The sequence below is a fragment of the Stegodyphus dumicola genome, chromosome 2 (genome assembly GCF_044657685.1).
Source record: "Stegodyphus dumicola isolate Sdum_Otavi_A_Nest chromosome 2, ASM4465768v1".
Taxonomy (NCBI): Eukaryota; Metazoa; Arthropoda; class Arachnida; order Araneae; family Eresidae; genus Stegodyphus; species Stegodyphus dumicola.
Genome location: NC_140769.1, coordinates 1,852,428 through 1,870,719, shown reverse-complemented (window position 1 = coordinate 1,870,719; position 18,292 = coordinate 1,852,428). Strand labels below are relative to the sequence as shown.

Genomic DNA, 18,292 nt, shown 5'->3' with positions numbered 1-18,292 from the left:
ATTCAGCGGTACTTAAGTCGAAGTTCCACTGACTTCGTCAGAGAGCCAGAGATTCTGACTAGCGCGAGTTTGCCTTGTGCCTACACTCTTTCTAAGCTATTACTACGCTCGGCCGTATTTCAGGCCCTTGATAGCTTCGCCAGTCTAGGTGATATTTACGAGCCAACTCCTTAGAATTTTGATAGCTTCTGGTATATCTTTTTAGTTAAGCATTAGTTACATTTTATTTCTTATTACTCCTGAGTTAACGCCCAAGTATAGGCTTTGCTGTACGCTCTGAGTAAGGAGCCCTCTGTCCAATTCTTATTTTGAGAAATAAAGGGTAATTAACCCTTCTTGAGTTTTAAGTATCTGTACCTGAACTAAAACGAATATTCGCTTATATTCACGGGATTCCTACACACTTAGCTGTTAGATGAATTTTGGAACCACCACAAATATCTAAAAAACTTCTACTTGCAAAACAAATTCTGCTTGCTATGATGGCACAGCACAAACGTACTCTACTTTTCGTGGTTTCTGTTTCAAGTTAGAAACCGATCTTCATTACGCTGTCGACACCTTTATATTCATATATGAAGATATGTATCCGAATGTAAACTTTATATCCGAACATGAACTAAACTAGACTTCGCTGTTTTTGAACAATGGCTGACCGGCGTAAAAGTCCCGAAATCCTTATGAAAAAATAAATATATCCGGACTTAAACATCCCATTTATCATTGTCAAAAATCCAAAGCATCGTAACTGTGTTCTCATCTGCAAAACTTCAGGCAGTTCGGGTCAAGCCGTAGATATCGTGTAAGGCTAACCCTACACATATTTAATCTCACTCAAATGTTTGGCTAATTCGAAACTTCCGCTTTTCCATGTTCGCTCTCCATTATCAGTGGCACGATACATTAATGCACTGCGATCACAGCGAGGTCTTTAGATGGTTCCAGAATGCTTTCAGAGAGGTTCAGCGTTACTGCCACTGAGCTCCAGTATTAATCACTCTGACTGTTCTTGGTAAATGACAACAGATGCACTAAAACTGCAAGTGGCCATTCCGATTGTCTTCCAACGATTGGCTAGGACTGCAAATGTCTTCAAATTTATCTGTCAAATATATTTGGTGAGTCTAACATAGATAGATATCGAACGATGCTTCGCGGAAGTTGAAAATGACATCATTTATGTTTTCTGCGTTTAGCTGATTTCTCTAGATTAGTCTTGGCATAAAGGCCTTGGAACGTTAAAAAGAAACACCTCACATAACTTTAGTTGCTGTAACAAAATCCTGCAGTCTAGCAACGAAACTCTTCTTATTCCAGTTGCCATAGTTATTCTATCATATTAACACTTCCGCAAAAAACTCTCACAGAGCTCAGGCTTTTTGCAGAAAATGATTCTAGGTACGTCTAAAAGAAAAATTCTTTTTGGTTTGCTTAAAAGAAATAATTTTACTAGATCCACTTTTCCATCTCCCTGGTTTCCTGCAATGCCAATAATTTCGTTATTTTATTTTTAATTTTTAAGAAATTTCAATTCAAATTAAAGATTTACTTTGGGTGTGACGCTAATCAATCCAAGGACGCCAATGCTCACTCCTGCGCCTCCCATAGTATGTAGTAGAATGTCTTCAGAACTCTGAACTCGACTCACGTCCACAGTCATCGAGGCTTTAGGAATGAAAATTTCTTCCCCGGTGAATTGATAAGAGCTGAAAAAGGAAATTGCTGCTATAACAAATTTACAAATTTGTATCATCTCATGTACTATTACAATTGAGAAAAACAACTGAACTGAGAAAGCTATTAAAGGTAGAGGAACTCATTTAAAAATCTACATATTTTTTACGTTGATCATTTGTTTGGGTGTTTTAGCAATCGGCAAAACACGCGTGAATATTTTTCGCCCAAAGGTCTTTAGCCCAGAAGGGCTATTCATTTCGTTTTGGCATTTTGCGTTGGTTCTCTATACATGTCGGTTCACTTTTCAAATTGTTGCCACCAAATATTAGTGCCCTGTATTTTATTTCAAGAAGTTAAATAATGAATAATCTGCATAAATGCATTTATGTTTCTCGCATTGTGATAAGTTAAAATAAACGTCCCTTTGGGCGTACTGTAAAATCTGAAAGCTTTCAGACTTTTATTTGATGTTACATTCACTTCGACATTCTCTTCCGATGCGTTTTAAAATTCTGTATCGTCACCAGTTATTTCTACAGATGGATATTACGGAAAGGTAAAGGTAACAAATCCACGTGACATACTATATCTTAGTTTTGTTGTATTGCTTCAGTCTCGTAGTAATCTAAAAAAAAATCAGACAGAGGATTGTTAACAGAAGCAACTGTCAGCAAAATGTTCCAGCCCGTACCGAAACACAAAATAACTGAAAGCGTTTTCTGTACATTTACTGTGCAAGAAATTTTATTCTCCTTTACCACTGCGGGCTTTCGGCGTGTAATTGGTAGCATGTCCGGCTAGCCAGTCGGAGGGTGCGAAATTCGAATCCCAGCCGGGGTATTCCTAATTTTCCATGCTTCTTCCTCCATAATTGAAGTAATGTCTTAAAATTGTAACGAATTACTCCCAAATGATTCAGTCCTATTCTAAAGTTCTGGTCATTGGCGAGGTCTATCTCGAGGTAAAATTTCAGAGAATAAATAGAAATGTAAAACTCAACAGATGCAAAACTAACAAGACTGCTCCCGCAATGTCATGTACTGAAAATTTTAATATACAGAATATTACAGGAAATTGCATATTTAAATATTCATTGAAATGTGCACGATTGCAAGCATGAAGATGCATTGAATCTGTCCACTTTGATGGCATAACATCATTGTCATAATTATCCTCAGGAGAGCTTCAGTTTTATGAACGTTCATGTTGGAAATTCAGAATTTTTTACTAACTCACTGGAAATTAAACGTCTGCTCTGACATTCAACGGACATCACACGGATATCTCGATTTTCTTTAAAAACATTTTGGAGTCCATGTAATATCCCAGGGGTGGCCAACCTGAGGCTCGCGAGCCACATGCGGCTCTTTGAAGGATTACTTGTGGCTCTCGATAAACGTACCCCAGTTCCCTTTTCATTTTTGTGTTATTATATTTAAAAAAATTGCTATCGTTCCTTATGTGCTTCAAAATGTCTTTTAAATTACAGACAACAAATGTGAAAGCCTAAGTGCAACGTTGTAACAAATTTCATTTCCGTCCATCGTCTCTTGATTTTTTCCTGAATCCATTTGAAATTAACATAATTCAAGGTAAGTTCTCCATTTCCAATTTAATTATGACCCAAAAAGCATCTGGTGAATTAGAATTAATAGAGATGCAAGAAGAATCAAGCTCTACAATTAAAATATAAATCGACGCCGATGACTGAATTTCGAAAATTTGTGCCAGAATTGAAGTATCATGAAAGGCTGCTTGTCGAATTATTTCAATATTCGGAACAACATACTTATTTGAATCCTTTTATTCCTCTTTAAAAATATCGTGAAATCCAAACACCGACCAATATTAACTAACCAGCATCTCAAGGAATTACTGAGAAGTGCTGTCACCAATTATTCACCGAATTTTAAAGAATTATCAAGAAAAGTAAAATAAATGTGCTTAATTTTTAACATTTAAATTTAATACACATATTTTGTACTTTTATTTATATGTTTTCGATAAATGTAATTTCTGTAAAAAAAAATTTTTTAATACCTTTTTTGCATACATTTTAAATACGCATTTAATTGCGGCTCGCGAAAAAATTCAAATTTTGAAAAATGGCTCGGACTATCAAGGAGCTTGGCCACCCCTGTAATATCCGTTCCTAGACGTAGCAGCCACGCAGTCACAGCTACTCCCCTCCCCAACATGCCAGCAAATGCAATAGATGCCATTCAGGCCTTCCTCCAGGGATTAATAGAAGCTTTTTGTAACAAGTTTTCACAAATTCGAGAGTATCCCAGTGTAGGATCGTACTTTCTTTGGTAACATAAATTCTACTAGATCCCACTAAGGAACATGGCGATTTCTCGCACAGGCGTAAAGAATACCAGCACCGAAGATGAGTAAAAATAATCCGTTATTATTCGTGAAACTCTGAACAGAAAAAGGCACCTACTTTGTGCTTATAATAACGCCGACACCTTGCGGTGCAACGTAAGAATCGTTACACAATAAATTCAAAGCGTAGGGCTGGACTAACAATTCAAGTTACGACTAACTAGGCTGACTCGACAATCTACTCAGCGTGATAATTAAATTAATTACTTAAATGGCCGAAAAGAACTATCAGCAGCTCTGCGTAACAGCAAGAACGGACTCGTAACGTGCGTTAGCTAGCGAAAACCGCACTGAATAAGCTACAACATTCACCCGTTTAAATACTTACTTCACTTTTCTTTAAATTTGCATTCTGTCGACGAAATGCGAGAGGAAAATGAGAAGTTCAGGAAAGGTATCAAACTTAAAATAATTTGTTATGCAAAATAAGGAAAACCCTAGACTTGCTCAGAAGAAATTGTATTCTAACATACAAGCGCATAAAAGTATATGACATTTCATGTGATAACCTACAATAACTACTTATATAGCCACTAAATAGTACTACACATTTCGATTAACATTGTCAGAACGATTTCGAGAAAGAATTTTAAAATACCTGATGTGGACACATGTCATCCTTATACAGGATATAAAATTATACGCAGTTTTTGCTGCATTTCATTTAAACTTATTCCCTCGAATTTCATTAGATATATTTCTCATTCAATTAATTCAGTTCAGTTCTTCGCGGCAAGGCAAAAATACATAAAACCTTAAAATATCTTTATTAAAAATATAGAAAAATATAAAAAAATATAAAAAAATCAAATGCAGTTAAAAAATTTTTTAAAAAATATATACTATTAAATTAAAGTTCCTACGCAAAGCCAAGCACCAGCGGGCAAAAAAAGCAGATTTCCCGATGCACAAAACTGAAAGTTTACTTTTGGTCCCACTCAGCAAAAAGACACTGAAGGTGCAGAAACTGACTTAACTCATTATTCTGCTAAGTTTTGAATGTAAACAAATATAGCTGCTACGGTAAAAAAAATTAGGCTCAGCCGCACTTAAAAAACTTTTAAATTGTTGATAATTCTAAAACTATTGCATACAGATTAAGTAAAAATACGCAGTTTTACCTTAACCATTCTAAATATAAATAACTTGACCAGAAGATAGGAACAACATAGTTCAGTCATTTGTAAAGCAGAAAATGCACAATACCAACATAAAAGCATAAAAAAAAACTGATCTCATGAAGCCGAGTAACAGGGTACAAAATGAGAAGAAGCCCGCCCACCTGACATTACTGTCCTATGGCTATGGAACTTCCTCCATCAAACCACAAACGACGGCGGCCAGCGACCCGGCTGCTCCCAACGGGCATAGATGAATGCAGTTGGGAAGGATGTAAAATACCCTTTAATTGAACTCAGTTATTTATAAACGGTACACTCTTTATGCTTATAAATCCACCACCCACTTGTGGCAATAAACTAAAGATAAAAGTAAACTAAACTAAATTAAAAGATGAGCTAGTAGTTCAAAACTACAAAAATTAATTTTTAAAAAATTCTGAAAGCTTTCAGATTTTACATTACACCCAAACGGGAGTTTTTTAATGTTTTGTGTGTTACCTTTATTTATTAAATATCACGTTCTTTGCACTTAAACCATAAAATTCAATTCAACAGCAGTATCGCAAAGTAATTTTTAAATGAGCAAAGCTTTAGAATTTCCACGATACACAGTCTCGCACACTGGAGATATAAAAATGTTTTGACCCCCTAAAGTGTTGCCGTTGCTCGCTTTAAAATCATTGAGTTTTTTAATGAAAAATTCGTTAAAGTGTTACAAAATATAAAATCGATAATAAAAGAAATTTCAAATTCCGAATTTGATGGAAGATTTCACTACTCAAAATTTGATGGCTCTAGGTAAAGTTTTATCCCAATGCCAGAAACATACATATATTTATGCAGATTCTTCATTATTTAATTTCTTTAAATATGCAGGTCTATAATATTTGATGGAAACAATCTGAAAAATGAATAGACATTTATAGTGAACCAATGCAAGATGCCAAAACGGAATTGATAGTCCTTCAAGAAAAATTGCTCCTTTGGATTAATAGTGTAGCAAGTTGACTCAGAAACCTACACTGGTGGCACAGTATTAAAGTTTGGCAGTAAGAATGCAAAGCCGAGATTCAGATTTCAAACAGCTGGTAGAAACAACATGTGCACTCAGTAGCAAAACACTTATTGACTAACTTATGACATTTATTGCTACTTCAGTTTGAATGTACTCTCATTCACCCTAACTCATTTTCATCTTGGCGAGGAAATGTGAGAGAAACAAGAGATGTCAGAAAAGGCTAAAAAATAAAAATAGCTATTTGTGAAAATAATATACACCTCAGAAAGATAACACTCGGACTGAATATCAGTATCCTAAGGCATGCCAGCTAGCTACAGAATGGCTCATACTACAGACCTTAAGTACAGAAACCGTCATTCTAATGCGGTGTCCTTATTGACTTGTGCGTACTGAACAATGCAGTTTGCTTGATTCTGTAAACAGCAAAACTGAACCTCCATAAAGTAGAGCAAAGTTGTTTGATCTGATATTTCTTACAAACACTAATAGGAGGTACTGATAATGTGAAGCTATAAGTTCATCTTGCCAAAGAGGTTCTTTCCAAGGTGGGTAATAGCTCTGCGACAATGTTTGGAGTGTTAATTAGACATATCAAGTATCATAATACTATGAGAAAGTGTTAATTGATCACCTATATGTCCATACGTGAAACGTTAAATGACTTTGCAGAAATACATTGAAAAGATGTATATGCAATACCTGTGTCAGGCTTCATTTTTTCAAAAAATGCAGTAGATTTTTTTTTTTTTCCCGAAGTAATACTTGTTGCTTCTTTGTATTAATGAAGTTTCATTTTTTGAAAGTCATCGGTATAAAGAATTAGAATTTCTTTTGTAAATATCAGGCGCAAAAGCCTCACAGTACGTTTAGATGATTTTCATATTTTTTCCACTCTTCTTATTTTTAATTTCCCACTGGAAAAAAATCCTGAGACAATCATAAATTTCTTACTGTTCTTTGCATTTGGCGGAACGAAGTATGTGAATTTTTTTCTCTTTGTTTTCGATTATAAATAGATGTTTATTTTGGTGCACTCATTTAGGTAATAATGTATTTCTCCCGCCTTCTTAGCATGCCTTCGTAGTGTAGTAGTCAGCACGCTCGGCGCGTATCCGAGAGGTTCGTGGTTCGAATCCCGGCAAGGACATTGCTCATTTTTCCTGCTTCGAAATAACCTAATGTCTCTACAAGGTGAACCCATGCTTCATCAAAAGTCACAGTGTATTTCCATTTATCTCCTGCTAAAAAGTTTTCATACAGGGTTCTGCGAATTGTTCTGCATTGAGCCATATGTTTCGGCATAAAGCAACTATTTTTTTATCCCTTTTAAGTAGTAAACGTTGGTTTATTATTTATTGTTGCTACGATTTATTGTCCGTACGATTTTCGGGTGTTCGTCTGGGGTTTTCTTTCCCTGTAAAAGTTATGATTTTCTTTTTCCGTTTAATAATGTTATTTATTTTGCACTTCGAAATTTTAAGACAGGCATTTCACAATGTTTTTGAAGTACGGAACAGGAATATTTCTCTTTGGAAAGTACAGAAACCTGTCTTTCAATTCACAGCTTGTTTACGTGCGACATTTTGAAAGAACGATAAACTTTAAAGTAGCAGAGAATATTTCTCATTTCAAATAGTAAGCTGTTGCCAGAAATTTTTATCTCAAAATTGCAAAACATTTTATTTTCTTTAATTCTTTACCGAAATCGTTCTAAAAATGCATGAATGCACTCTGTAAACCAAAAATAATATACCTCTTTCTAAGCGTAAAGACTATCTTTTTCTTTTAACTGTTCAATCTTGTTAAAATACCAGTTTGAGATACAGCATTATAGTTTTTATTTATTATTCAAACTTTGGAAATTTTTGTACGAAACTTATAGCAGGTTTTTAAATTTTCAGTTCAACTGAGACTTCATACAAGAAACAATATTGTGGTAGTAACGCATAATAAATTCTAATAATCAGCATAAAATTTTCATTTTTTTAAGAAGAAGAAACACCTTTTCAAACTAAAATTGAATAAAAATTCAAAAATGTGCTTAGAGACTTCGAAAACTGCCAGAATTATTTCTGCATCCCTTATTCATTCAAATAAATCCAAAATCCGTTTTTCTTACTATTTTCTTTCCTAACATAAACTAAACTACAGCTGTTAAAATTGAAATTCTCTGTTTTTTCCCTCTACTTTTCGATACAATTCTAAACCATTCTCTCCTAAGGCATTAAGAAATGGAAATTCTTATTGGAATATTTTCACATTCGAAACGAATTTCCATTTTTATCAGTGCGATAAATTTGTGTATGCCTTTTAACAATTTTTTTAGATTTTTATCTCACTTCACACAAATGATTCACGTAGGTCAAAATGACATGCTTAAGGTGTTAGCTTTTTCATAAAAATTTGTTTCTCTGCCTCCTAAAAATAATTCAATTTACTGGCGTTCGTGAAGATTTTGTGACATCAAGTTTCCGAAGCTTTCGGTACAACTGAGAAACAACACGCGTAAAAATAAAATTATTTCTCAAGTGTTGCATTAAACTTTGCTCGAAGCAAGAAATAAAAGATTTTTTCCCGTCATACAAAGTGTTCGTAATCAATATAGGAAAGTATATACAATGGAATGTGCTTGCTTTGCCTTAAGAAAGCTTTTTAATGAATAATGTTATCGGAAGAATATCTATGTTCCTTTACATCTGTTGCCATTAGTTGCTAAATTAAAAATACAGAAATACGGTTGATGATTTCAGAAGAAAATACAAACGCATTTCAAATAGTTTTGAACTGCAATTGATTATCTTCATTTTTTTTTTTTTTTTTTTTTTTTTTTTTTGGTATTACTTTTAAATAGTTTAGTTTGTTATTCAATAACAGGCAGATTATTTGGAACCTTACATTTTGTCGAATGTCAACAGACTCGAATTGAAAATAAGAAAGAAAAACGAATTTATAATGGGGATATTTAAGGTAATTAAACGTAAAATCGTGTTCTGTGACCAATAGCTTTAGCGGTTTAAAAAAAAATGTTTCAGAGTTTTACAATCGCTCAAAAGAACTAGTTTAAAATTTAGTATGATTTATTAGCATAAATTATTGGCAGAGATGGCCCAAGTAAATATATTAGTATTATATTAGATATTATTATAAATCAAGTATATTAGATTAATATACAAATTATATTAACATGAGAACGTTATGTATCTTGAGTACACCTGAAAAGTGAAAAAATACACTCTTTTGCAAAAAAATAGAAGCACCATGAAGGAAGTAGTTGTTTTTGATGAAATTGAATATGTGTATGACTCACACACAGATAATAAAATTATTAAAAAAGCAAGGTCATTGTACCTGTTCACGGCTCACAATCATCCATTGAGTGTTCAAATTAGTAGTTGGTCGAACCGCCCCTGGCGGCAATGCATGCTTGTCGAGGCAAGGAGTGGTGGAGGTTCCTAATGCCATCCTGCGACACATTCTGCCAGGCATTCATCAGTTGTCGCTCCTGATCTGCGATATTTTGTAATGCCCGAATTTGGCGGCCTACCATGTCCCAGACATGCTCAATGGGTGAAAGGTCTGGTGATCGTGCTGGCCAAGGAAGAGTATGAACTGCACGGAGACAGTCCAGAGATATGCCAGCGTTATGTAGCCTGGCATTATCTTGTTGGAAAATGGCTCCAGGATAACGTGCCATGAAGGGTAATGCAACCGGCCCCAGGATGCTATCAATATATCGTTCAGCTGTTACAAATGTAAGGAGGATGATTAAAGATGACCTGCTGTCATAGGAAATAGCGCCCCACACCATCACACCAGGTTGTATGCCTTTGTAAAACAAAGGCTGATTCGAACCAGACACGAACACGATGGTCATCTGCTTCAAGAGTGAAGCGGGATTCATCGCTGAACACTATACGATGCCAGTCTGATGGCAGCCATGATGATCGGCTGCGACACCTTTCCAGACGACTCCGCCGATGTTGTGGGGTCAAAGGCAAACGTCTTAAGGCCTCTGTGAGCGTAAACCCCGCCTCGGATAAGCGCCGTGAGATGGTGGACGGTGCCACGGGAGGTATAGACGTGGCTGTAGTGATACCGTTGAGGCGGTTCGGGCCTGGCGAACAATCATCCTATCTTGCCTCGCATTTGTGATCATTAACCTTCTAGAGCCTTCATTTCGTCGGCAATTTCAAAAATCGGCAAAAAATTTCGTCGGCAAAAAGATGTTGGCACAGCCTGCCAACATCTTTGCACAGCAGTGTCTGTACGCTGCAGGCGGCGGCCTATTGCTCGGTATGACCACCCAGCTTCACGCACCCCTACAATGGGACCACGATTGAAGTCATTTAATTACCTGTAAGGTTTTCGATATCATCGTAATGGCATCTTTCATTGCTTCTTTACGGAATTACAATGGCAACAACAAAAAAAAAAAGTTAAATTTTCCGCCTCTGTTACTGCTTTGGCCGAACTGTGAAATTTTCCGTCTCTTTTACTGGTTTTATACCTTAAGAATTGCGCACTAGAAATGCGTGCTATGATCGCAATTCCTGTTCATTTGCATGTTCGATCAAGATGATTTTGCAGACCAAATTTCGTCACGATCGCAAAAGTCCTTCTTAGTGCTTCCATTTTTTTGCAGAAGAGCGTATGTATATAACGTAATTCTGTAAAGATATGGAATATTTTTAATTAGATATGTCGTGAAGTAAATGCATTTTTATTTAACTCAATCCATTCAAAAGTAAAAAAAAAATATAATAATAATATTCTTCCGAACTGCATCTATTTCTTTTAAATAGTTTAATTTGTTAATCTATAACAGACAAATTGTCTTACAGATTAGGAACTTACATTTCGAAGGCAACAAACTTGAATGGAAACTGAACCAATTAAAAGTGAAGCAACTCAAAATCCCGTTTTGTGATTAATAGCCCTTTTAAACTAATAAATATGAAAATAAATAAATAATGATTTTAATGAATCTACTAAAGTAATCTGATGGGTCCAGCTGATAATTATTAACAATAGAAATCAGGATTTGTAAATAACAGAATAAATTTAAAAGAAAATGTAAATCTCTTACGCTTTATCGAATGACATATGTTACGCTTAATATCTTGCGCTTTATCGAATCACACAATACAGCCTCGTGAAAGACCAAAATATTTTATTTCTGGCTGTGGCAACACATCTCCTTTAAATCGTTCGATTTGTTGATTGCTGACTGGCAACACATCACTTTTAAGTCCCTGAGGTTTTAATCAAAAGTTTCTTAATGTTTTTAAGCAAAATGTGAAATAATTAAAAAAACAAACACTAAATTCAAAATCCCAGCTTCGAGATACATTTGGGAACCACGTGTGTTCAGAATTTGATGGGAAGAATGTACATATACGTAGTTTCTGCATTATTTAATAATCGAAATTTGGTTTGTAATTCATGTTGGTTTGAGCACATCGCGGCTATTTCTGTTAATCTAGACACGATATTTATCTATATAGTAATACTGCAGAAGAGAATGACTTTATAACAATGTTTCATTTGAAGAGCTTCAAAATTTTGCACTGTTGACGATGGCGAAGCACAAGTAAGAAAGCAGCAAATTTCGAAAAAAAAAAACTTTTTTCTGTTAATCTAGATACGATATTTATCTATATAATACTGTAGAAGAGAATGACTTTACAACAATGTTTCATTTGAAGAGCTTCAAAATTTTTGCACTGTTGACGATGGCGAAGCACAAGTAATTAAGCAGCAAATTTCGAAAGAAACCTTTTTTCTGTTAATCTAGACACGATATTTATCTATATAATACTGTAGAAGAGAATGACTTTACAACAATGTTTCATTTGAAGAGCTTCAAAATTTTTGCACAGTTGATGATGGCCAAGCACAAGTAATAAAACAGCAAATTCGAAAAAAACCTTCTACTTTCTTTTTTATTAATCCTGCTGCAACGCACGTAATCACTATTCAGCTGTCACTCCAAATGCTTTTGTCGACTGCATTGTCCAAAATGCTTTGTCGACTGATACCTAAATATCGAGGGATACATACACATATCCAAATGAATTTAGATTGGCTGATATTATAGAAATAACGTAGAAGAAAATTAAATTATTGTATTCATTTCAAAGTGTTTATTTTAAATATAATATCAATCTTAATTTTCTTTAATTAAAAACATGTTAAATTACATGTTATTCAACTGCCCAATAAAATACAAATTTTAGTAAAACGAAATGAAGGAGCAAACATTTGATTATGTTGAAAAAAAGAAACGCCAATTCTACACATGGCCAGTATTATCTAATAAAATACTATAGCGTGCAAGTTAATTGGGATAAAGCGATTTTTTTTGGTACTTTATGTACACTGCGCCAAAAAAAAAAGAGGGGGACAGTTCTATATCTCTCGTTCTATTCGGCCGATTGACTAAATTCAACTTGCTTTTTTTCATGTCTCCAAAGCACGACTTATGATGTGTATTATAGTTATATATAGCATTGTTCCACTGTAGTTTGACACAAAATTGGACTTTTTCTGAAATGACATGCCAATTCTTTTTCCATATTTCGATTCTACGACTCAAATAATGCCAAAATGCCAAGTTTTGTAAAAATCGCAGGGTAGTTTGTAAATAATTATCTCAAAACTTTAGCTCCTCAATGTTAATTGAATTTGATATATATTTATTAATATATCTTTCTTTACTAAACTTACTTGATTCTTTCTTCCAGAATTCGAAATTTCGGCTTAATCCAAATATAATTCACACATTTCTTTTATGATTTATTTTTAAAATTTGTATGTTTAAATATTTTTTATAAATTTTTCTACAGTAACATATATTTTTTTAACATCTTAAAGTACATGTATTCCTAGGCACACATGCAAAAAATTAGAGTTTTTTATTCAAAATTTTCTAAGATATACATGAATTTACATACTGCGCGTTTTGAAATTTGGCATACTTTTTATCAGCAATAATAATGCCAAATGTGATTTAAACACTTTGTTAGACGTATTTGATTGGTTTTGGTTTTATTAGATTACGGCAAAACACTCGAGGGCTATCTGCCTTAAGAGAGGGATGCCTTCGTGAAGGACTTTCTAAGGGAAACTGGCTTGTATACACGTTACACATGGGGAAAACCACAAAAACGCCCATGCAGCCAGCTCGTTCGCGGGATTCGAACCTCGGACCGAACTACCAGTGTTCAGCGACGTTACCGCTCGGCCGCTGGTGGGCCCTAAATTTATTTGAAAGTATGAACGATAACTGTTTTCTCTCTTGTATAAAGAAAAAAAAGGAAACAAAAATAGGTTCCCATAAGTTAAGAATTTCGCTAAGTAAATTGAATTTCGCTAAGTAAATTATTCTTGGCGAAAACTGAAAAAAATGCGTGAAGATAAATTTTTGAATTTCTCCGTAAATTTAGCAGCAAAATTCTCAAAATTTAATATTTAGGCATAATTTGAGTCGTGGAATCGAAATATGGAAACAAATTGAAATGTCATTTCAGAAAAAGGTCCGATTAATATTAGAGCCCTGTGTTATATTTAAAGAAATTAAACAATGGAGAATATGCATAAATGTAGGCATTTTTCTCCCATTGTGATAAAACAACGTTCAATTTTGAATAATGTAATCTTCCACTGAATATGGGCATCTAGAAGCCCAAATTCGGAATTTGAAATTTGTTTTATTAACGATTTCATATTTTGAAACACTTTAACGAACTCTTGATTACAAACTCAACGATTTCAAAGCCAGCAATGGCAATACTGGACAAAATATATATATATTTCCAGGTGTACGAGACTGAAATTCTAAAGATATGCCCATTTTAAAATTATTTTGCGATATTGCTGTTGAATTGTATTTTATGATTTAAGGGCGAAGAACATGATATTTAATAAATAAAGGTTGCACATAAAGAGTTAAAAAACACCCCTTTGGACGTAACGTAAAATCTGAAAGCTTTCAGATTTTCATTTTTTCCCCCTGCAGTGTGCATACCTTCATGTATAGCAATAATAATAAAATTTATAGGAAATATGTTCTTCTTTAGCACACATGACCTCTAAATACGCTTAGGCATTGGCTGTACTAGTCTTGGTACATATTTTTTAGTTCTTTATTATGGAACCACACTTTTAGAACATTCTTTATCATGCGCGCTTTTGTAGTACAATCCATTTTGCTAAGATGTCCCTTGAGAATGCGCTAAAATTTCCGATTGAATTTGTCAGGCCAATAATTTTATTTTCCAGCCTGAAATTTCTGACAGATTTGTTATCTGTGGCATGGAATTAGGTCATGTCCCTGCAAAGGTTTTCGAGAATGGCACAATCCTATGCTTTAAAATTTCTGTATAATTTGACGAATTCATCCTCCCATCAAAATGAACTGGATTTCCAGTGCCATCCGCAAAAAAAGACGCCAAAATATTTGTTTTGAGAGTATTTTACGGTTTGTGGTATATGTTGAGGTCTTATCGATTGACTCTTGTTTTGTCTAACAACGAAAGGCCCACCAGCGGCCGAGCGGTAAAGACACTGAACACTGGTAGTTCGGTTTGAGGTTCGAATCCCACGATCGGGCTGGCTGCATGGGCGTTTTCGTGGATTTCCCCACGTGTAACGTGTTTACGAGCCAGTTTCCCTTAGAAAGTCCTCCACGAAGACATCCCTCTCTTTAGGCAGAGAGCCCTCGTGTGCTTTTCCATAATTGAATAATCCAATCCGTCTAACAACGTTAGGTGTGAAATTGCAGATGAACAAATGAGTCTCATCGCTCAAAATGACCTTTTTTTCAGTCATTTGTTGTCCAAGATTTGTACTTTTTTCTTTCCACTGTAATCGCTTTGCTGCATTTCACTTGTCAGCATTTGTCTTTTAACAAGCTTCCTCGCCTTCCGACTAGCAATGATATGGCAAGTTGTACATTTGAAAGATGAATATCAATACCAGTAGATAATAAATCCCTTTCGATGTCTTTGCTAGTTTTTATTGTATTAATAATGCCATTTGGGAGCAGGAATGGGTCAGATTTTGGAATTGTTTTCCCTTTTCCTCCACATTTAACATTCTTTTCTGGAGGAAATGATCCAGTTTCGTTGTGTCTCCTCAGAATTCGAGAAAGCATGATTTTCCAACACCAGCCTCAAAAGTAATAGTTATTACAGTCACAGATGTGGGATTATTAATTGCGATAATTTTTGCGGTCATTCTAGTCCTTATATCCATTTTAGTATGCTAAAATGAACGAATGCAAAACGTACTTAAAAACGTATGCAAAAGTAACTAACTCTTCTTCTCACAGAAACAAGCTTAAAAATCGTACTATAATCTTAATTTATGGTCCCGTTCTAAGCTAATTTTGAAGCAATTCTAAGCAGTCAAAAGAAGACAACCAATTGACATTGAGGCAGATAAAACTGCTCTGAGGGACCTGCTGACGCCATCTAAAAGCCAACTCAGAAAAAGAAGAAAAAAAAACCGCTTGTCCCAATTAATTTGTACACTGTAGTATAATCCGAAATTTTGTATTACAGACCTTTCTATTTATTGGAAAAACAAATTAAGTTTTGTGTAAGGTGTATTTTAATTTTATAACAGTTATTTTAATTTTGAAACCCTTTCCTTTCAATTCTTGTTTCCCTACCAGAATAGGATTTTAGAATCGCGATGAATGAAAATGAGGAGGAGGAGGAGTTATAGGAAATTCTACTTACTTCGAAAACAGAGAGTGTTTATAAGTCTCTCAGTGGTGCGTATTTGCCTTTTGGCTATTAAATTCTTGAATATATTACGCTTGGCCGCATTGTACATGCCAGTTGATCATCGCCGGCTAGTCTTAATTAAAGCTTCGTTCAGACGGGGGCGTAAAGGGCATAAGTGGTTAAAGCCGAGCTCCGTTGCCAAGGCAAGTCTGTACAACGTCACAAAATCTGGTTTAGGGCTCGTGGCATAGGGTTCAAAGTTTTCAACTTTACGCCGAGTTTGGGATAAGCGTCGACCAATCAGAGCGAAGCTAAAACGAAGCGGCGTTCTACAGAAGATTTCGCTGTCACAAGACAAGCAGAGCGAACGCTGGAAATCAATCGAGCAGGAGAACAGCGCGGGAAAGTTGTAGACACATCCACGCATGCGCAAATTTAGCTTATCCGATTGGCCACGGCTTACACCCCGTTCTCGCAAGTGTGAACGGAATCCCCGTATTTTATGCCCTTATGACTACGCCTCATGCCCTTTACGCCGCCGTCTGAACACAGCCTAACGGCCAACTGCGTTATATATTTGTGTCTAGCTTCGTCTAAGTCATATTAGTTTAGTTTCTTATTTTCTTATCCTGATTTAAAAGCCCTAGGAGGCTTTCCTGTGAGCCCGAAAAGGGGCCATCTGTTATCATTTTTGTGAGTAAGGGTATTTTAACTCTTGTCGTGTCTACGCTGTCTACTTAAACTCATCGACAACTCGCTACTTAGTTCATTAGGTTCCTCGACATTCTATTACAAAGTATTGAGGAACGTTATATTGTTTATAAACGATCAACCAGAAGTGATATTTTACTTCAAGCTCATTGCTATCTAAAACATGAAATTGGCGGTAGGTAGTGTGCGCGACTTTTCTCTTAGTTATGAGTACCAAATTCACCCACCGACATGCCGCTTCACAAGTTGAGTGGTTAAAAATGCTGAAGACTGGTAGTTCGATTCGAGTTCGAACCCAGAAGAACGGCCTCGCTGCATGGTTAATTTTCGTGTTTTTTCCATGTGAAAGATAAAAACGAGCCAGTTTTCCTTTGAAAATCCCCCCACGAAAGAAGGTACCTTCGTGTGTGCCATATGCAAATAAGCCAAACGTACCTTCACGAACATCAGCAGAAGGAAAAACATTTCGAGTCTAGACTGCCAAAGCTCTCTCTTTCTATCTTAGCTTAACACATGGTTTTTAAAGTTTCTTCATTTATCTTATCTTCTGTATTAGACGAAAAGCAAAAATGCTTGAAAAGACACATTATAAACCTTGAAACAAAATCGAGCAAACTTTGCTTCGGATCCAATTGCCACAGAATACGTTCATTATAAACTTCTTGATCTCACAGGCTTTTCCCGTTCAATTTCCAGGAATCAAATTTTAAGTATGCAAAAGTTACTAAAATAAGATCTACTCCAAGCCAAGTAAGGCACCCCACATAAAATGTCTTACTAGTAACGTACCCATGACAAGAATAAACAGACATCTTCGCAGAAAATCGCTTTGCGATATTCGCCGGAAATGACAATGCCGAGAAATCTAAGATGTTGTTGACAGATTGTCTATCTACCCTAGTGGCTTTTGTGGGAAGTGGAAGTGCTTTCGTATCCAGTGGTCTCTCGAATACAACTACGGTCCTTTTAATATCAAGCATCGTCTGGGAGACATACAATGTATTAACAATCATACCAACCATGTAATATTGGTTTTTTGTAAATAGTTTTTTTTTTTTTTTTTTTTTTGTAATTTGCTCCAGGGAGAAAAATCGCTAATTTTTTAATAATATCAAACATATAGCATCTTTTTTTGCTCTTTACCTTTTGTTTAATAAATAAGCTTTACAAATAAGTCAAATTTGTTTTGCTTCTAACTCTTCCTTTGCCTGATTTTGCATTATCCTTAATTTATGGACATGAGTGTAATTTACTGATATAGACGCCTTCTTTCCTCATGCTTGGATATTCCGAATGAGAATATGCTCATACGTCCCACCCCTTGCAAAAAGAAACCTGAGATGGCAATCTTGAAAGATGCTGCTTTTATATTTCTGCCAAATAAATCAAATCTTCTCATTCTGCCCGCATATAAAAAGAAGGCATCTATATCAGGAAATTACACTCATGTCCATAAATTAAGGATAATGCAAAATCAGGCAAAGGAAGAGTTAGAAGCAAAACAAATTTGACTTATTTGTAAAGCTTATTTATTAAACAAAAGGTAAAGAGCAAAAAAAGATGCTATATGTTTGATATTATTAAAAAATTAGCGATTTTTTCTCCCTGGAGCAAATTACAAAAAAAAAACTATTTACAAAAAA

The 18,292-nt window shown here is 35.1% G+C and overlaps 1 protein-coding gene across 1 annotated transcript in view; it reads right to left on the bottom strand.

Moving 5' to 3' along the window:
• Positions 1-18,292, bottom strand: part of LOC118185880 (uncharacterized) — a 65,357-nt gene that overhangs the window by 30,360 nt on the left and 16,705 nt on the right. The window contains exon 3 of the mRNA XM_035355804.2: positions 1,550-1,706. Within this exon, the coding sequence (XP_035211695.1) occupies positions 1,550-1,706 (157 nt within the window). The remainder of the gene's footprint in view (positions 1-1,549; positions 1,707-18,292) is intronic.